At 49.6% G+C, this 20,025-nt stretch overlaps 8 protein-coding genes across 8 annotated transcripts; 5 read left to right on the forward strand and 3 right to left on the reverse strand.

Moving 5' to 3' along the window:
- Positions 1-93: 93 nt before the first annotated feature.
- On the reverse strand, positions 94-1,104 carry P153DRAFT_389786 (carbohydrate esterase family 8 protein; the record flags this gene model as incomplete). Its single annotated transcript, XM_033670870.1, has 1 exon — positions 94-1,104. The coding sequence occupies one exon, from the start codon at positions 1,102-1,104 to the stop codon at positions 94-96; it is 1,011 nt and encodes a 336-aa protein (XP_033519321.1).
- Positions 1,105-1,872: 768 nt separating this feature from the next.
- Positions 1,873-4,981, forward strand: P153DRAFT_360575 (uncharacterized protein; the record flags this gene model as incomplete). The annotated part of the gene is made up of 6 exons (XM_033666924.1): positions 1,873-1,938; positions 2,007-2,028; positions 2,079-2,643; positions 3,078-3,339; positions 3,744-3,761; positions 3,911-4,981. 6 exons carry the CDS (start codon positions 1,873-1,875, stop codon positions 4,979-4,981), a joined length of 2,004 nt encoding a protein of 667 aa, XP_033519322.1.
- Positions 4,982-7,550: 2,569 nt separating this feature from the next.
- P153DRAFT_370265 (polysaccharide lyase family 1 protein) lies at positions 7,551-8,559 on the forward strand. Its single transcript, XM_033669000.1, has one exon. It carries the CDS (start codon positions 7,563-7,565, stop codon positions 8,358-8,360), a length of 798 nt encoding a protein of 265 aa, XP_033519323.1. The 5' UTR covers positions 7,551-7,562; the 3' UTR covers positions 8,361-8,559.
- Positions 8,560-9,230: 671 nt separating this feature from the next.
- Positions 9,231-10,404, forward strand: P153DRAFT_434650 (uncharacterized protein; the record flags this gene model as incomplete). The annotated part of the gene is made up of 2 exons (XM_033673098.1): positions 9,231-10,339; positions 10,386-10,404. The coding sequence occupies exons 1-2, from the start codon at positions 9,315-9,317 to the stop codon at positions 10,402-10,404; spliced, it is 1,044 nt and encodes a 347-aa protein (XP_033519324.1). The 5' UTR covers positions 9,231-9,314.
- An 860-nt stretch (positions 10,405-11,264) lies between these two features.
- On the forward strand, positions 11,265-14,802 carry P153DRAFT_389791 (uncharacterized protein; the record flags this gene model as incomplete). Its single annotated transcript, XM_033670871.1, has 2 exons — positions 11,265-11,664; positions 11,711-14,802. 2 exons carry the CDS (start codon positions 11,265-11,267, stop codon positions 14,800-14,802), a joined length of 3,492 nt encoding a protein of 1,163 aa, XP_033519325.1.
- A 174-nt stretch (positions 14,803-14,976) lies between these two features.
- P153DRAFT_400437 (2OG-Fe(II) oxygenase superfamily protein) lies at positions 14,977-16,495 on the reverse strand. Its single transcript, XM_033671822.1, has 3 exons — positions 16,257-16,495; positions 16,032-16,199; positions 14,977-15,981 (listed from the first exon to the last, which is right to left on the reverse strand). Exons 1-3 carry the CDS (start codon positions 16,416-16,418, stop codon positions 15,202-15,204), a joined length of 1,110 nt encoding a protein of 369 aa, XP_033519326.1. The 5' UTR covers positions 16,419-16,495; the 3' UTR covers positions 14,977-15,201.
- A 1,008-nt stretch (positions 16,496-17,503) lies between these two features.
- On the reverse strand, positions 17,504-18,424 carry P153DRAFT_349026 (uncharacterized protein; the record flags this gene model as incomplete). The annotated part of the gene is made up of 1 exon (XM_033666230.1): positions 17,504-18,424. The coding sequence occupies one exon, from the start codon at positions 18,422-18,424 to the stop codon at positions 17,504-17,506; it is 921 nt and encodes a 306-aa protein (XP_033519327.1).
- Positions 18,425-18,946: 522 nt separating this feature from the next.
- P153DRAFT_389794 (uncharacterized protein) lies at positions 18,947-19,954 on the forward strand (the record flags this gene model as incomplete). The annotated part of the gene is made up of 4 exons (XM_033670872.1): positions 18,947-19,435; positions 19,484-19,606; positions 19,654-19,768; positions 19,821-19,954. The coding sequence occupies 4 exons, from the start codon at positions 18,947-18,949 to the stop codon at positions 19,952-19,954; spliced, it is 861 nt and encodes a 286-aa protein (XP_033519328.1).
- Between the last annotated feature and the right edge of the window lie 71 nt (positions 19,955-20,025).

The following is a 20,025-nucleotide window of genomic DNA, read 5'->3' on the forward strand; positions in this document are numbered from 1 at the left end:
GTCGTAGACCTTTCTCAACCACCAATCTCTGTCCAGCAAAGACGCGAGAAGAGAATGAAACCACCTCAAGTAAACAACTAAAAACTTGTTTACTTATGCGAGGTAGGTGGTGTCAACCCAGTCCTTGTAATCGCTGCCCAGAACTGTTGAAATGCTGACTGCAGCAGTCAATTTCGTTGCGAACGATGCCCGTGTACCACTCGCTCCAGCACCAGTGTCTGCGTACTCGCCAAACAAAACATTGTCGGTCCTCGTGTCGTCAGTACTCCAGATCTTCCACCCAGCAGCATTGATGACATTGGTCATAGAGGTGCTCTGGAAGACGACCCGAGCGTAATCCCTCCATGGACGACCGAGATAGTAAGCTCCGGAGGCGACCGTATTGCCAGAAGCTGCGGCGATGGTAGACTTGTTGATCACGTAGTACGAAGGGTTGGTTGAGGAGTCCCGGCCGTTCGCGGTGATGTATCCTAGCGAGGCAGCCAGGACGCGGATGTCAACGCTGTCGAACCAGGCCATCGCATATTGGCCGAAGATGAAGTCTGTGGCGCCCTCGATGTAAGACTTTGCATAAACTTGCGCGCCAGTTTGTGCCAGGATGGTGTCCTGGTAGCCCTTGAATTGGCAGCCGTAGTAACCTTGCTTGCCCGCCGCAGCACTAACAGCAAGAGCCTGGGAGCCTTGACCACGGCTGTTGACGAGGTTGATGTTATAGACTTTCAAGTTTGTTGTCCAGGCTCGTAGTGTAGCAGTCAGATCGTTGCTCGCAACGTCGTCTTGACTCAAGCCTTGTGTGATTGTCACAGTGTTGCTTGAGTAGCTGGTCGTATCGGCGGTCTGGCCGTAGATAGTCAAAGAAGACTTGAGCGCCTGGATGTAAACCTGCTCACTGTAGGTGCCCTTATAGATGAAGATGCATTGCGCCGTAGTGCTGGAAGTGCTGAGAGCATTGACAGCCTTCTGGACGGTACTGTATGTCCCTGAGCTACCAACGGACAAGCAACCGGATGGAGGCGAAGTGCGGGCCGCACGAGCTACAAGCTCTGTGGGTGCAGCCACAGCTGCTGCTGCGAGTGACAGAATGAAAGTGAGGGATGAAAGCATCTTGAGGTGATGACTGTGTTGATGTCCAGAGTATGATACATTTTGATACGCATGGCATCACTCATTATATAGGTGCAGCCCAAACCTGGTAGCCACAAATCATTTTCCCGTTTTGATTGCAAGTACGGTGACCCAAGTCTTGCGTTTCATGTCCGCGGTCGTGCTAGATGCAACATGACAGGGGTGTAGGTGGGGGGTACCGAGATGTAGAGCTCCGAAAATGGCCCTCGGGAAATTAGATGGAGGATTACCCCAGATTGCGGGCTTTAATTAAATATCTGTAGGGCTGCCGCCAAGACTGGTTGGTGGAACAAAAGCTTAAAGTTTGTGCGGGGATTTAGCGTTAATCGAACTGCGTAACCAGAACCTCATGACGACGCTCCCAAGGTCATGCAGAAGATATAGCATCAGCATAATTGTCGAAAGGGCACATGAATGCGGGTAGTCTGTGAAATGCTTTCCACACCCTAAAAGATGTTAGCTTTGGACCGAGCATACCAAAACATCGACCGACTACCTGAGAGATGATATGTGTAGAATTTCGCGCACAAAGAAAGGTTGTTGTAGGCATACAAAGTGTTGTCATGTACTATATTTTAAAACCTACTTGTGACTTGACTTCGTCAACGCTAGGCTACTATTGTCTTAGCCGCTTTCTGAGCCACGTAGACACTCACCTTTTGAGACTGACACTTTTTAGTGTACAAATGGCGCCGAGGAGCATGATCACCGTCTTCTACTCGTTTGATAGTATGCTTTCTAGAGATCATGGATCCAAGCTACGTGTCTTTCGTCGTGTTTGACGAGGATGACGTCTCGCGCGGCTACCGTTACGTCAGCGATATCAAAGCAACTATCGATTCATAGTTCAGAACCCCTTCGGATTGCTCTTGATATGAAAGCGAGTTAAACTATTCCTGAGCTGTCCGTAACCCTCCCTTATTATATAATCTTCACGCTACGACGGCCAGCAGGCGGAATAGAAAAACCTTTCGTCTTGAAATGGGGACCGTACAGCAATGCGTTCGCGCAGGCTCAACTTGTTCTCCTCCATATCACGGAGTATGGCCCGGAAAGAGTCGGGGTCAATCCCCTTCAATATGCGAAACCCGATAAGGATACTATTCTTGTGAATGGCTGGAACCAGTTTCTCTGGGCGTTGCCATTGGGCAGCGAGATCAAGAGGCGAGGCAAACTTACTGCTAATTATTACAGACGGCTGATACCAGGTGAGAAGTACGAGTTACTTTGGCTTGGAGCTGAGATCAGTATGTGGGATTGGGAAAGCATGTCAGATCACGTCGGCCAGGAGCTAGAATCCCGACAGGTGAGAGAGTCGACATCACCACGATTGATTCTTTCCAGGAGTAGAGTCATTGCATTTCCCGCGAAACAAGAGCCAGAGCCTTGGCTTGGCCGACCAGACACCAAGACCGAAGCCCAGTTTCAAAGAGCAAACAAGATGAAAGAACATTGGCGCCGAGAGGGATATTGCCGAAGAAACCCTCCCCTGTCGCCCATGGAGCCATCCGAAAGATTGTAAATAGCTCTTTCTGTTATGATTTATAGTTCTCATATCAACAGCCACTCCCTGGAGGACGGGGAGTAATGTGTTACGTCACCATTGTGTTCTCGCGCATGCGCTTCGACTGCCACGGCTCTCATTCTAAAACTGCCTGAGCTCTCGAACACGCGTCCGCATTGGTACATTCAGCAGCCAGTCGTCAAGAGACGGTTGATCAGCTCTCTGTTACTATTACTGTGTACTCTCGCTGATGTTTACTGTGTATAAAGGGGCTGTGTATTAGCTTCTACACTGAGTTACTATACTATATCCTTACTGTGTTGCGTCTACCTGCTGGTACAACAAGCACGAATACGCTATAATCCTAGAATGATCAACGGCCACTAACGTTGAAAAGGGCTGGAGCCCCTATCCTCAACATGAGCATAGATTACTTACCAGAATGGAGACCCGAAGACGTCATTGACCTTACCATTAAGGTCACTTATGAAGGTTCTGCCGAAGGAGGCAGCTCAAGGCCTATCACATTCCACACAGCAGCTTTTCTGACCGGCGAAGGAAAACGAGAAGGCATCAGACTATATCGACACAAGGATGGATCATGGGAGCGAAGCGATCCCGACGACGGTTTTGGCACCGGCTTTGAGATCTTCGACGATCCTCCCATTCTCGTCAACGTTGGCGAGAGTGGCGAATACAGCGACCGGTTTGTAAGTTTGCGACCTGGGGAGTCGTGGACTACCCAACGTCGTGTCCAAAATGGGGCAAGTTGGACAAGCCTTCCAGATGATGTAAAAGTTGGAGACACATTCGAGTGTCCGGTCAAAGGCGCCGTGGTGGGACTGATGAAATCGGGACACTAAAGAAGATCACAGGAACACGGGCGACATTGTTGAACCGGCTGATAATGACGGACGGCCGCAACTGATAGTACCAGTTTCTGATGAGGCGAAATTCTCATATATTGGTTGATAGCTGGGTAGATGTTATTGCAATGCTACTACTACGGCCAGAAATGGATACCGGTCCTTGCTTTGATACATACTCACAACTTACATGACACTAACTAACACATTCTCAGCTCTAATGAAGAAGAGACAGAACCGATATTCAGATAGATGCTGCTAGTCACGTAAGCAAGTGCTGCACGTGATTCCGCGTATTCTACGCTAAAGACCGTGACGAACCTCAACCTTCCTCACCGTCGTCAACACCACCACGCCCAAGCGCCAACTTACATTGTGCCCCACTTAGCTCCATTGTTGGCTTCTCTATTTTCAGCGACAACAGCGCTGGAGAATATTAACAATGGCGCCTTCTAGGAGTGATCGCGACTGGGACGCGCTCGACGGAGATGTCGACACAATTGATCTTACCTTCTCTTCGCCCGAACCAGAACCACGTTCCCTTCCACTACCGCGGCAGCAGCACCTGAATCCAAGCTACTTCAAGCGAGAACCGCAGCCGGATGCCATGTCGCATATAAAACGTGAACGGAATCACCCGGGAGGTATCACAAGCAACAATCCTCGCGCGCAACAAGGACGACAGATTAATCCTCATCATATCGCCCAAATTATCAACACAAGTGATACCAATGCGCTACGGAAAATATTACTCGACCTCTGCAAGATTTCACCCGCTCTGTCTGGAGCGGTTGCTCGCGGCCTGGCGCCTCACTCTACGTTTGCGCAAGCGACCATTAACCAACATCGGGTCAGGCCACAACCCCCAGACACCAACCCACGCATCAAACCAGACCCGGAACTTGTACGGCCTTTTGCATCGAATTCTAGACCTCGCTCTGCTGTTCCCGCCATCGAACGCCTATCTGCGCGCCCATCCGCGCGTCCGTCTGCAAGCCCGTCCATATATCCGTCTGCACCACGAATCAAGTTCGAACGCACAGCCAGCCCTGCAGATGATTCCGACGCGAGTTCCATCATCGTAGACTTCCCAGGGTCTTATCCACGCAGTCCTCAACCTTCAAGCGGGAACCGAGCACCACCAAGAGAGGGTTTATCAGGACCTACGAATCTCAGTATCTCTCGACGACTTGCCAGCATTCAAGGCGAGCCCGAGGCAGCATCCAAGTCATGCATGAGATGTCACCGGCGATTAGAAGGAAATTCTGGAAATTGTCGTTGGCATTCCGGGTCTGAAGTCAGTGTAGGGAGTGGTCGCCCCTCTTTCAGCTGCTGTCGTAGGCCGTTCGATTCAGCTGGTTGCATGACCGGACCTCATGTTGAAAGATCGGACCCTATTCAACGCTCACCTCTGAAACGGACTCACCCGAATACACCTGCCGTTACATTCGGCTCACAATCCTTGAAGAAGCCTAGAGTTCTCTGACCAGTAGTTAACCTACACGTTGTAATCTTGGGCCACCCCAAATGCAACCTTTGGCGACGGCTGTACCAGCCGAAGTGAAACAAGGTCAGACGCCATGTTAAGCGTTGCGAAACGACCTTGTTCCTTACGACATGTCTACTGGTATGATGCATTCAATAATTGTCTCAAATCAGACCGTCCATGTGCATCATTCTACCGAACCCTTCGCGGTTCTGCATCTACGTACTGTGTCAGTATCTTCGTAGTACGTCTACATAACTGCATCGACGGTGATTGGAGACATCGTCTACTTGGATACTGCGCACTGCCTACTGCGGTAGCTTTCTTGTCCCGCTTTCATAATTCACCAATGACTATTTTGCTGGCATGGTCGAAGTTTCTCGAGACGAGAGATACGACCGTGAATGTTTGTTTGCGGACACTCGTCTAATCTTTCTCACGTCATCATTACATGTTATATACCCTCAAGGCTTCATGGACGTTAGGATGGGTAGCAGGTATTCTCGAGACTGAGGTGCAGGAGATGTGCGTACCAGGATACACAGTCGCACGTGTCGAATGACTTACCCGCACCTGCCATCTTTTGTGTTTGTTCTGCAGTTTCTCTTTCTTCTGGATTCAAATAAAGCAGGCACATTGCCAACCCCGATACCTGCACTCCGCGACTCGAACTGTGAACAACCTAATCGCGTGGAAGATCATGAACCTCGTTACTCTGTTCAGCCTCGGTCTCTTTTCCTGGCGCCTGTGTTCGACGTCCTGGCAATCGCACTTTACGTACCCGTTCATTGAGCCGAGATAGTCTGCTTCCTTCGCGCCTACCTAGACGCATGGTTTCCAATCACTTTCGCAATCACTTTCGCAATGGCGTGTGCTTAATAAAATCGCAAAGTGCCGGCCAACCTCGGCACATCCTTTCGCTCGTCCTTCTCACCACGTCCCTCAATCTCGGCCTCAAGAACGTCACCGTCCACCCGGCGTTCCACACGAGAATACTTTCAATGCGTTTTCGCTCCGCGGAGAGGGGCTTATCAACGCTGGGATCTCTTGGTCTATTCATCTGACGGGCATGGGGGTGAGGGTGGTAGGCGTGCATCGAAACAGATGGACAGGGAGGGGTTGTATGGAAATCTCGGGTTTACAGGATGAATAAGGCAATATACGGCTTTGGACAGCAAGGAAAGCTATGCATAGCGGACTTATCGAGTGGACATCGGTAGAGTTGATATGGCCGGCCAGGTATGATCTTTCGCATCGAAGAAGATTCGTTGCGGGCGTAATGATGATGCGTAGTGCAGAGTAGTATTCGTGGACCTGGTTTTATCAGAACGATGATGATCTTACACTCTGAGTAGGTCTTATAATAGTTACAACATGTAGGCTCTGTCAGTAAGGGTAACACTTTCCACCTCTCCTTTCTAATTCGAGGATATCGTTCGCTTGCAATCTTTGTTGCCAATGTAACTGATTCGCAGAATGCACATCTGGCAACCCAACACTGACACATGGCCTCGCCCGACGGTCAACGCACCACTACAGCTTCGATATCACGATACCGTCGCAGCTCTACCATCAGCCTCCAAGACCAAAAAGTACTGGCCAAAACAATCGACTCTGAGTAAAACCGGATTACGACCTAAATATGATCGAAATAGCGGCAATACAATGAGTACATCGAAACATGGAAAACGTTGAGTTTTGGAACTGCAGAACACCACAAAAAACATGTTCACATTGTAGGTCAGTTAAAAGTCGCACCCCTTCTATCGATGAATAAAACAACATCTCCTGGAACTATTTAAAAACCGATGTTTTCTTAAATTTCAAGGGAGTGGGCGGCGAAGAGCTCGTCGCTGGATATTGAATGACACGAGGGTAATATAATAGGCGCCTTATATGCTCGGCATAGTAGTTCGCCTCAACAATATCCCGTGGCCTCACTTGAACATGGTGATAGATCGACGTTGAGAGGAGCTTGTGATTGGAGGACATAACTCTTGGAATTTCGAAACACTCAGAGTAGATTAAACGGGTAAACGTATATGTAAGGGTCCGAAACATATACGATTCAAGAACACAACACCTGCTGTCTGTTTGAAACAAACAGTCTTGAATATATATAACATTCTTTATTCGTCATTCCTATCTCTTTTTTTTCTCTATCCCGATCATTATGCATTTTCTATCTCTCCTTCCACTCATCATCGGGTCGGCATCTGCGCTTGCTTTCCCTGGCGCAGAGGGCTTTGGCCGTAACGCCGTCGGCGGCCGTGGTGGCTCTGTTTACGTCGTCAGCAATCTCAACGACAGCGGTACTGGATCTCTACGCGACGCCGTTTCGAAGCCAGACCGCATTATCGTATTCTCTGTCGGTGGCCTGATCAAAATCAAAGAGCGTATAGTCCTCTCAAAAAGGATCAGTATCTTAGGCCAAACCGCGCCTGGCGATGGCATCACTGTCTACGGCAACGGCTGGAGTTTCTCGAACGCCGACGACGCGATTGTACGCTACATCCGCATCCGCATGGGCAAGGGAGGTACGAGCGGCAAGGATGCTGCAGGTGTCGCCGAGGGGAGTAACATGATTTTCGACCACATCTCGGTGTCGTGGGGTCGGGATGAGACTTTCAGTATCTCGGGGCCCGAGGCGGGAAATATCACTATTCAGAACAGTATCATTTCCCAGGGTCTAGAGACACACTCTTGTGGCGGACTGATACAGACGGAGATTGGTAACGGCGTCAGCTTGTTCCGTAACCTGTATATCGACAACAAGACGCGGAACCCGAAAGTTAAGGGCACGAACGACTTCACCAATAACGTGATTTACAATTGGGGCGGCGGAGGCGGCTATATAGCGGGCGGTGACTCGTCGGGCACGTCAGAAGTCAACATTGTTGGCAACTACTTTATCAGCGGACCGAGTACCTCTGCTACAGCCTTCACGCGCGGAAACGCAGACTTCAAAGGCTACGTGGAAAAGAACTTCTACGACTCAGACAAAGATGGTACGTTGAATGGAAAAGAACTCGGTGTTGCATCATCGAACTACGGCGGTATGGCTATCCAGACCACGAAGTTTGCTCATCCAGCTCCAAGCAAGATCCTCTCTGCTGCAGACGCACTTGCATATGTTGAAACTTCCGTTGGAGCGAGCAAGGTTCGCGACGCACTGGACACGCTGCTTATCACGGAACTGAAGAGCAGGGGCAAGTCGGGCAAGCTTATCAGCGATGAGAGCTCAGTGGGTGGGCCAGGAACGATTGCTGGAGGAACGCAGTGGGTCGATGCGAATGGAAATGGAATACCAGACGATGTGGAGGATCAATTCTCGGATGTGGAGGCCTGGGCGAACTCCTTGGTGCCTAGTGGCTATTGAGAGAGGCGAGTCTCAGGAGAAAATGTGAGCTGGGACGCAATGAGACATACCTCAAAAGCCATGTCGGTCACCTGTGTTTGAAAAGATTAACATTTCTCAATTCGGACAATCTTCTTTACATCTAATACCTTTATTGAATCACTTTCTGATGTCCTAAAGTTATACGCGCCTTTGTAGAAAGTTGTATCACTCTCTGTTGCTGGAGATTGTCCTCCTTTCTCCCCTTATCGCAGTACTCATCTCTAACTGCGCACATCCAACTTCAGCTTTAGTTTGATACAGATTGGGCATGGTGAATGCATGTAACGACTTTTGTATGAGAGTAAAATATCTTTTCATAGGAGACAGGACGATCTCCTAGGAACCTAAATTGAAGTCTCTTACCCATGACCAAGTATAAGCAGCTACTCTTCTTCGAACTTGGTTCTTCGTTGTCTTCCGGTACAGTGTAAAAAGTAGCAATTTGGTTATGTCGTTAACATTGGTATGCAAATTCTCAGCCAATGAGGGTTTCACTTTTCGGAGACAACACAGATGTAAGGTCGGTGAGGCTTCAGAATCATTTCCCTCCCACCGCTCTTCTGGAATACCGACCACCTAGCATTGGCAACACGGCAGCGATACTGATGTGTTCCGAGTACGGCAAGATGTGAGGTGGGGATTGAGCGCAGTAATTCCGCGTCGACGGCCACCAGTCTAAAATAGCTAGCCTAGTGTCTGTGATACGGAACATAGTGTAGGGTCGCGAATCCACATTCGACCTTCGCCGGCCAATCAACAGACGCGGGAAGAGAGACGTAGTATAGGAGAAGGCTAGTGGGGTAGAACATTCCAAACATGATAAGAATGCTTCAATCCACATTCGAGTTCTGTACTCAAGGCTCAAGATTGACAACAGTCTTTTCAGTAACTCAATTCAACCCATCGGCTTCAAGATAAGCTTTACTACGTACGATGCTCGAGTCCGCGATTCCAGAGCACCTTCGCAAGGAGCGAAAGTGCCCAGTGAGCACGCCGCCGAACTACAATCCACCTTTCCCGGGGTATTGTGCTCGATTCCCTAAGAAAATGGAAAATCTGGTTCTGGCTATTATCGGAGCTCAGTACCCTGCGGGAACGGACGACAACCGGACTGGAATCTCGACCATCAAGAACTTCATGACCGACATACCGGAGAACGTGCGCCCTTCCAGCTGGGAAACCGCATCCGTGACCGACAAACGGGGCTTCTTCAACATCGCTGTCTTCGCGTACTGGCCCAGTACAGAGATACACAAAGAATGGGAGGTTGAATCTGGATTTGAAGCATGGTGGAAGAGCTCAGACCGTGAGAGTGAGGTACATGGCTGGTTTAAAGAAGTTCTCTGCCCATCAGTAGATCGATTTGAGACCGTATTTTCAAACCATGAGCATCCGGAAGGTGCGGCGAACATGCAAGAGAAGATATCGGGTGAGATGAGGGAGCATGCATACTGGGGCAGTATGCGAGACCGGTTCGCGGCTGCTCAAGACGACAAGCTGGTAGGCGAGAGTTGGAATACTCGGGGCGGTACGCACAAGAGTGGCAATGAATCGAAGAGGGTTCGTGTGCCCGGAAAGAAAAACCTGACTATCATTCGCTCTGGTCAAGACTGGTCAGATACTCTGCCCGAAGAGCGCAAACTATACTTGGAGACGATGCATCCCGTACTCATTTCTGGCATGAACTTTCTGCGAGACTCAGGCCAGGATGTTGGGTGTTATTCCATGAACTTGTGGGATGTGGTCGATTCAAAAACGCACGAAGCCAGTCTAGAGAGAACTTTCGGTCTCGGCTACTTTGACGATCTGACTTCGCTAGAGTACTGGAGTAAAAGCCATCAAACACATATCAACATCTTCGGGGGCTTCTTGATGTATGCGAAGAAGCTAGACAATGTGTTGTCTTTACGGCTGTTTCACGAGATCTATGTACTGGAGCAAAGTCAGCAGTCGCTCGAGTATGTGGGATGTCATGAGGACACCAGCATGATAAACTCATTATAGGATCTTTGGCCTTCAGTAAAATTGGGTAGAGTCAAAAATGAAAAATCGGTGTACATGTTGAGCAAGATTCAACTGTAATCTGCAATTTCGGCAAGAAACTCATCTCTCCCAGCCACTTACCCAGTGATACACTTTTATCCATTCACTCTCTCAATCGACAAGGTGATTGCTCTGTTGTGGTACTATGGCAAAGACGCAGTCACCGCAGGTCGATTGTTATCCTCAGACCTCGATATGGGGCGGAAGGCTGCACGGGCCACACTAGCGTGCTTGCCTTATCGCCTTATCGCCAACATAGGGCCATTTGGAACGCGTAGCAGATTGCCGACGTCAAGCCCCCAATCTCTCTGCATGTCAAAGAGCTATCTGGTTCATATTAGTACGCGAGGCATGGCAAAGTCTATCGCGGGAGTGGTGACGCGAAGATCACGGTCGGCTGATAGCGTACCCCGCGAATGATCGGTACGGAGCTAACGCGGGGATATGGGGCAAGTTCACCATACACCTTCGTCCCTCTCTCATCCACATCTTCTTCAGTTATTGTAAACCTTTCCAACATCGTTCGACTATAAGTTCTCGTTGACTTGATTGAGATTGAGGCTATCATCCTCGTCAGATTGTCTTTGAACCTGAGGTTGCCCGAGTGTGGTTGCCTAGAATCGTAGGCGGATCACGACTCCGAGGAGCCCCTGACATTCGATGTCCTGTTTAGATCACAACATTGTATGACCTTTCTCGTGATTTCTAGACCCTGGACATGTTATCACGTACAAAGTCGGCTAATCATCTTGTGGTGCATAGCTGTAGTAACCTTACGTGTTTACCACACGCGCAAGATCTAGCGCAACTCACGCCTCGTCCCCATACCCGACACTCACAATGACTTGGTGGCGCCACGATTCTTCACTCTGGTCACGCTCTCCTATCAACCGCTACGCCCAGCGGATCCTCCGTGACAACGAAGCCGCCCTTCGTACGCGTGGCTTCTCGCGCACGCTTCCCAAGTCTGCTCATCATGAGGAACCCTCCACTGATAAGAAATGTCCAGAGGGCATGTCCAATTCTGAGTGGAGACAGTTACAACAGTACAAACTATGGCGTAAACGACTGCAAGAAGACCCATATAAAGCATTGTTTGGTGCGAGTGAAGATATGCTCAGTGGAAAGGGTCTGAAAGACTGGGATTGGGTATACAAGAGCTTCCCAAAATGGATGTTGAACGACGTTGATGTGGATAATGTCGTGAGGAAGGAGAGTGCCATCAAAAGAGATGGGCATGGTGAGTTGCCAAAGCATCAGGGAGATCAGACGCTGATAATCTATAGCTTGCGACTATGGGAACAGAGCAAAGTTGAACCAGGAGCCAATAATGCAAGCCGGCAACACGCGAAAGCCTGTCGTTGAAACAAGGGCCAATATTTCTCGGACAAGAGGAGCACATTTCCCAGAACCATGTATCAGGACAACTCATTATGAGCGAGATGACTTTGGGATTGTCTCTCCATCTGACTTAAGAAGACCACGTGAACAATCGCACGTAACCGTCGCTGGTAACGTCACAAACAATGTTCCAGCACATGAGTTTGAGACGACGGCTACTAAGAATGCTCCATATGGGTTAGCTTCGTCCCAATCAGCCCCATCCGCATCGACAGAGACCCACAAGAGGCCCGGCATCTCGTCGATGAACAATGAGCAAATGAAGCAGTCAAACCTGGCTGTCTTGAGAGACGAAGCAGCCGCTCGAGAATCAACGTTCATTGATGAGTTTCTCTCGATGAAATCGGAGCAACCAGAGGCTGTTTCTAGCGACGAGGCAAGTACCAAATCATGGAGACAAACTACGTTGCAAAGACGAGTATCAATTCCAGGTGTTGTCACCCCCGGGATCAGGTCTGCTACAGAACAGAAAGGAGATGCGCAAGTACCTATGGCGTGGCACGTAGTACCCAAGAATTTTGCGACACCGCCCTCTGATGCTGCTTACAAAGTTTCACTGATGCCAGAGATCCCCAAGACTAACATGGCTCAGGAAGATGGGTGTAGTGAGCCCCTTGCGCGTGGAATTGTTGCGAAGACAGATCGGTCGCTTGAACAAGACATAGTAGCAACGCGAAAACAGAGTGATGAGCCAATACTGAGTACGGCCTCAAAGTCTACTTCAGAGAAGCTCAGTGTACTTCCAGAGGATGACATTGACTTTCTCAGTGCAGCTGATATTCGAGCATCGATGGCTGGAAAGAGAGCTTCCGTCAAGGGCGATATTGGAAAGCAGGCGAAGCTTCAAGCCTTGGAGGAACGCTTTCTACATAACCATCAGAATGTTCAAGATATTGACTCTATGGTCGAGTCGAAGACGATCAATGACCAACTTGTGCGTCGCACTGAGCGACATATGCGACAGCTACAAGAGGAGCCAGAGGCAGCGAACCCTGAGCCGGAAGGGAGGCCTGCACATCCGATCGCTGCTGAACCGCATGAGCTTGAGTCGAGCGTAGGTCGAATGAAACGATGGCTCGAAGAAGGCGGCGCGACGCTCTCGAAGCACTTCTGGCAAGACCCAACTCCGGAAGGGGCGAGCGAGCTGGCATTAAGCAAGGCGTATTTCGACAAAATCCTGGCTCGTATTCAGAAAGGCCGAAGTGCAACAAAACACATTGCAGAAGATCTGGAACGCGACGTTCCGGCGTGCAAACAGCTATTGAAACGCCTGAAAGACGACGAGGAAATGCTTGATCAATCCACCTCAATACTCCGTCGCCGTTCTATGGAAGCGACAACGCATGCATCGACGCCCGTCAAACTCAAAGACATGCAGACACTCCGTTGGAAGTTTGAACGAACAGAACACGAGCTCAGCGTCGCGTACACGGAGCTTAGTGAACTCGAGAAAACGGGAAGTATGGACAAAGTCGGCGAGCTGTTCAAAAGACGACTTCGACAGGCAGCTACCGTGTGCCACAAGAATTCAAAACTGACAAGAAGTCTCCTTTGGAGTTTGCAGGGTCGTCTTGAGGATAGCAAAGTTCAAAGCCATGTGCAGGCATACTACAGGATCATCACCCATCGTTTGCTCACATTAAGAGATACACAGCTCGCGCTTGCACAATTGGTAGATCGTGCTATGCAGTTGTATGGTGTGACGCTTGCAGCTCCGGGGGAAGAACATCGGGAGACAGCTCAAAGCCCGAAGACCGAAGACCTTGAACCTCCTGTTCCCTCAAATACACTTTCTGGAAGGCAGTTGATATCCACTTCCGCCGATACCCCTCCATCAAAATTTGTTCTGGATGCTGCCGCCGACGCACATCTTGCGGGTGAAGTCCAGGCACAGAAATTCGCAATGCAAGGACTATCCGATGATGGTTATTCCCGAGCACCAAAAGTACCTCCAAAGAGGATATTCGACGAGCCAAGTCCTTTGGCTAATAGTTTGTTCCGGCCCTTTGGGTTACAGTTACAGAGTCTGGGCCAGGATGCCGATGTCGACCCTGAGGTAGAGAGGCTGAAGGAAAATGCCAAGAGGAAGCTTGGGGAAAGCAAGTTGGTGAACGAAGTGAGGAAGGCGTATGAGGATGTGTATGGTCCAATCACCGTGGATCACAAACAAGTAGCGGTTGAGTGTGAGGATGCACAATCGGAGGAAAGTGAAAAACAAAACCCCGGTTCAAGTCTCGAAAGCACATTAGTAAACCAGGAACCGGTAGTTCAGGTGTTTCCACTGTCGCAAAGCCACGACATATCAGTACCAGCAAAGACTCCTACCGACCTTGACAGCACGTTGAACATTACTACAACGTCTCGGACGGACAACACGGCTGTGGAAGCATCCGCTTCTACAACACCGTCGGAAAACTCATCGCCTTCAATCACTACTCAATCCTCTCTCTCAGACACTGGATCGAGCACCCCTTCGCCGACTAACCTTCACACACATTACACAATTCTTATTCACAACCCGCAAACCGACACCTTAACGATAACGAGATCCACCACCTCTTCATCACACGACCCCTCCCCCATAATTCCTATCCACCAAGCCCTCTCCACTCTCGACTCCCCCGCAAAATTCATCCCACATATCGTCCCCAGCCTCGAGATCGTCACCGCGAAACGCGATATGTTGGTTTTACGCGATTGTGGTGCCGAGACGAAATCGTTCTCAACCACATCAACGTCCACAAATTCTAAAACGGAAGACACAGGTACTGAGAGAATGAACTTCGGCCCTAACAAAGATCTGCAGCAATTCTTCCGTGGGAAGTATACGGATGTTGACTACGACGAGTATTCCAAGAAATGGAAGCAGATGGATGATGAAGTGAGGAAAAGGAGAGTAGGTGGTGTGTTCAAGGCAGCGATCTATGTGACGGCTACGTGTTACGTTGTTGGTGTTTTGGGAGAGCTTTATAAGTAAGTTGGCCTTGGTAGCTCACATATTTTGCATGTGTTTTTCTATGTTTCGGATAGGAGTATTTGGGTATGGGATTACTTGGCGTTGTCGGAGTGGTGGTGAGAGCATCGATTGTGGTTTTACTACAAACACAATATAACACATGAGAAAGGCACAATTGAAGTCTTCTTGTGAATAAGCTTATATTATCACACTTCATCGTCATACTGGAAGAAAACCTAGTGTTTGGAGCAGGCACTGAAGTCTGACTTCGACTTGGATATACCTCTATTCTCTTTGCTATCTTGTCGTTGTAAGTCGTTTGTGTGTTGGTTTTCAATATTCGATCTGATACTTTTCTGATAGGTCGACCGCAGTGGCACCATGGCCATCACCAAGTTGTAACACGAGATTTTCCGCGACTTACGCGGCCTCATCTTCAATCTCCAGATTCCCAACTTTGAACGTCTTCCCCTTCATGTCCGCATAATCGTTGTGATCATGGTAGTTCTTCACCCTCTCCCTGACATATTGCAATCCCCTAACCGGTTCTTCCCCCTCTCGATCTTCTTTCACAAGCCCCAAGCGCTTCAACAACGGTGACGGTGCGGGCTTGATATCCACTTCATTTCCCGGTCGGACAAAGTAAAACAGTCCCAAGCGGTGGATATGCGCCTGATCTTCCGGGGGTCTTTGCACGCGATGAACAGTAGATTTGAGATATCCTGCAGACCAGAAATCTAACGTATCGCCTACATTGCAGATGATTCCGTTGTCGACCGGGAGAACGTATTTCCACTCTCCAGCTGGCGTTTTGAGTTGCAGGCCGGCAACGTTCTGCGACCAGAGGATTGTGAGAGAGCCGAAGTCAGTGTGTGCGCGGGACCATGTGTTTTGCACTTTCACATCTTCCGAGGCGGATCGTGGATGGTAGATCATGTAGCGTAGGTGGTCTTCGGATTGATCGTCGTATAGGTGCTGCTTTGAGAAGTAGTCCTCTGGGAGCTCAAGGATGATGGAGAACAGTGTGAAGACTTTGGATGCTAATTCGAGCGAGCGTCGCGAGAATTCTTCGATTTCTGAGTGAAATTGGCGGAGGAAGGGATGGAAAGGTTCGTGTGAATTGGAGTGTATGAGTTTGGGGATGTTGACTGATTCAACGTTGTCCAGGACATCAGTACCCATCACTGTCTTCTCATGGGCCTACCACAAAGCACGTTAGTATGGCGGCGGTAATTGCGGTTTGTACTTACTGCTCGATACCCAAAGTAGTTTCCTTGTCCAAAGTCACATCGATACTTCAGGTCTCCTTTTTCTTCGAGCGGAAGATTCAGATAAGCCTGACCAATATCATACTGACGATTTACTTGTTCTTGAGTAAATCCAGTCCCAGTAATACTGAAGAAGCCCGTGTGGTGTACCTGAACTTCGATTCAGTCTACAAAAGTTGGGCTTACCATCACAATACCATCACTTACAGCATCTCGTAGTTCTTCTGCGAGTTTCTGCTTACCCCCGGGCTCATCGAATGTCGACAGGTCGATGATCTTGATATCTGCCCAGTCGAGATTCTCAGTAGTTTTGCCTGGTCGCTTCCATCTCGGGATCGTAGGTGGGTCTGGGAGCACTGCGGCTGGCATGTTTTAGTTCGTATTTCTCAGCCTTTGCTTATTGATGTCTGCTTCCTCGACTTTGGCGACAGCGATATGACGTCTCTCATATCCGGCGTCACTTGGACACATGTGTTGGCATGGCGTCCTATATGCGGAGGTATCAAGCACGCAATTCATTGCCAAGATTCGTGCTCGCGCTCCTGGTCCCAATGACTACTATTACGCGGATAAATTCACTGCATGAATATGTACAGTGGCGTCCACAGCAGAAGGCTGCGGTGTCAGGGATGTTGAGTAGTTTCCAGGACGTAACATATATACCACTCAGCATGTTATCCAACAAATTCGCCCATTCAGAACAGAAGCGTTGTGGCGCTTTTGTCTACATACCAACAGGTGTCCCTACCAAGTAGTGCCACCGCACTGACAAGACTATTTGTTCAACATATGGATGATTCGAAGCTTGATCACTTGAGCATAATCTTGGTGTGCCCAAGCACAACGGAAACTCTTGCAGCACCACTACCACCACCACTGCTGAACTTATCATCAACCAGATTCTCATCACATAGCAGATGTACCAAGCCATGTACGGCCCGACGTGTCGCATCACTCACATCTGTTTTATAGCGCTTTTTACAATGTTGAGTAGTACTGGCGAGCCGGTTCTCAATCAAGAGTGACACAGGAAGAGGGCGATAGAGGAAGGGTGAAGGCACGAACCCCCGGCCTAGGGAGTTGGCACAATGTGTTCGGTGGTTGGCATGTGAAGGGCAAATGAATGAATTGGCGGTTCCATGGCTCTAGAAAGTGTGATGCCGCACGTGCGTCGAATCAGAGACCAAGTGATGAAATGAATGTATCGTGAAGCTGATAAACAGGAATGTAACGTAACATCCAGCCCGCAGTTTGCAAGCTCACTTAGTCTGGCCAAACAATATCATGCCATGGATCCGATTTGGGATGGCAATCGCGCTAGCAGTGGTTTCGTGTGAACATGACGTCACGCGACAGATTCCGATCACGCTCTCGACTCGCCCAGTCCTCGAAACACATGAAACTTCGAAATGATAATTTTCTGTATTAAGGTCAGGCCGGTCAATAACACCCCCTCAATCTACATTGCCAATACTCGCGCTGCCGCCTCCCCTCGCCTCAGCCAGAATCTGCGTCCCAACCACCTCGCCGGTAACTTTATTCTTGAAGACGCCTGAGATGGAAAAGAGCCCCTTGAAAGGCTCGTAGATGTACTCTTCCTCGCGAACCTCTTCCCCCTTGAATGTCACACTTTCGTTGAATCCATTGAAGCGCATGTCTTTTTCATAGTTGCCCACGACGCGTTCGCTGGACACGGAGCCATAGTTGTTCAGTGTTTGCTCGACAATGTCTCCGTTTTGGGCCAGGACGCGGCGCTTGTGCGTGTTGCCTGAGAAATTGTTTACCGAGTAAAGGATGTTTTCTTTGACTTCGAATTGCATGAGGTCGATTTCCCGCTTGGCTTTTGCTTGCGTTGTTTCATCGTCTCCGCCGGCAACATCGGTGATCAAGTCGCCTGCGTCGTCGAGTACGCTGCCCAGTCCGTTGCCGAGCTCGGCGATCACGGGGTTCAGGTCGACCGAGTCGAGCACGTCGCTAATCATCTTGACGAGGTTGGTGAGCCGGGCTTCGAGGTACACTTTTGCGGTAACATTCTGGATCAACAGCGAGACTTTCTCAATGCTGAGGTCGACTCCCGCATTGAATTGTAGGAGTGAGAGGACCTGCGCATCGAGGTTGATTTTCGCAGTGAGGTTGTCGACGCCGATGTATATCTCGCCGACGTGCACGGAAGCGTTGAGCATGACGTCCGGTTCTGGGATAAGAGCAGAGACATTCAGTGTTGTGTTTTCGGTTTCGTAAACAACGGCGAGCGGGTCGCCATCTTCTCGGATGTCCAGTTTGTACCCAGTGTAGCCGTCGCTGTCAGTGATGGATTGACAAAGGGCAGGGAGGGGTAACAGAAGAAGGCTGGCAACGGAAAGTATTGAACGCATTGTGGTAGTCGGCCGTGTAGCAATGAACGACGGAAAGTATGTGAAGTTCAAACGACGAAACGAAAAGGACGAGCAACTCAATCAGTGCGAGTAGTCCAGCAACAAAAGAATGACGGGTGCGGTAGGAGAATAACCAACGGGAACGACCGCCATCATCCACCTCCCTCATAAGGAGATATGTCAGAAAACGGCACGACGCAATCCCGTTTTGCGCATGCAATCTCAACGTCTCGTCCAGTCTTTCAAGTTCTGGACGTTTTTACCCCAGAAACACGGCTCGTAGCCCTGTAGACATCCTGGCTCGAGGTTGCATGACCCTTGTAAGGGGGCTGATCCGAGATGAGCATTTGTAAAAGAACATGCAACATGGATGTGCATAACGAGAGCCACAAATTCGCTTGCAACGCCGTTGTTTTAACGTTCTAATCCCAGCTTTTGCTTATTACTTGCGAGTAGTAGGTTCGTCTTGCGCATTGCCCGCTGTTGTTGTTGTCGTCGCCCCATTCACTACAGCACGCCAACATGTTGTCCTCTATCCGCCTTCTGCTCATCAGCATCCTCCTCGTCTTCACGACACAGATCTCTGCTCAAACTGCCTCCTCAGCAACCCCGCCTATTACCAGCAACAGACCGATCTCAAACGGCACAACGTCCACGTCTACACCCGATACTCCAACATCATCCACGGCTCCCGATGTACATCTCGTTGTCCCGGAACTGCACGTAGGTCGCATTGAGCTCATCGTCGAGAAACTCTCTGCGGACCTAAATCTCAATGCCAAAGTCGCTGGGCTCGTGCAGATCAACGCCGGTGTCGCTGTATCTGTTGAGAAAGTGAACATCACGATTGCAGACGTCGATGTCAATCTCGAGCTGATTGTGAGGCTGGGTAACTTGGTGGAGATTGTCGAGCGGGTGTTCGATTCCTTGGACTTGAATCCGTTGTTGATCAGTTTGGTGGGCAACGCAACGGAATTGATTGGCGATGTTATTGGGGCTGTGGACGGTCTTGTGAGTATCTCAATGTCTGGAAGTAGAATACTTGCTAATGGGAGGTAGCTTGGATCGATCACGCAAGGCGGGAAGACGCTGAACTTCCTCGTCGACAATCTCGGCAACATCGTTCAGGACGTCACAGGCGGCGCAGGAGACGCGCTCTCGCAGATTGTCGGAAACTACCAGGTGCGTCTAACCATCATTCAGCACATGAGGATACTAACGATTTGTAGTTGAACATGACCGAAGTCACGGGCAGTCTGAAGCAGCTTTCCCAAGGACAAACGCAGAAGACGTTCTCATACGAGCCATTGAACGCGCTTGTAGATATCGTGTTCAACACAGCTGGTAAGCAACCAATTCGCATTTCCTGCTCACGTGAGACTGATCTTTCAAACAGGCCAAGTCGTGCAAGCAGTTGTTCAGAAAGCGACGTCGGGCGGAGGAAACAGCACGGCTACTGCTTCTGCTTCTGCATCGGCTACACCAACACCAGTCTCGCTGACTAGCAGTGCGCCGAGCAGCACTGCGTAGAGTATATAGATATGGGGTAATACACTGTTGAACTTTGGCATGAATGACATCTTGTGTTTTTCCATTTCTTG

This window comes from Dothidotthia symphoricarpi, assembly GCF_010015815.1.
Source record: "Dothidotthia symphoricarpi CBS 119687 unplaced genomic scaffold P153scaffold_21, whole genome shotgun sequence".
Taxonomy (NCBI): Eukaryota; Fungi; Ascomycota; class Dothideomycetes; order Pleosporales; family Dothidotthiaceae; genus Dothidotthia; species Dothidotthia symphoricarpi.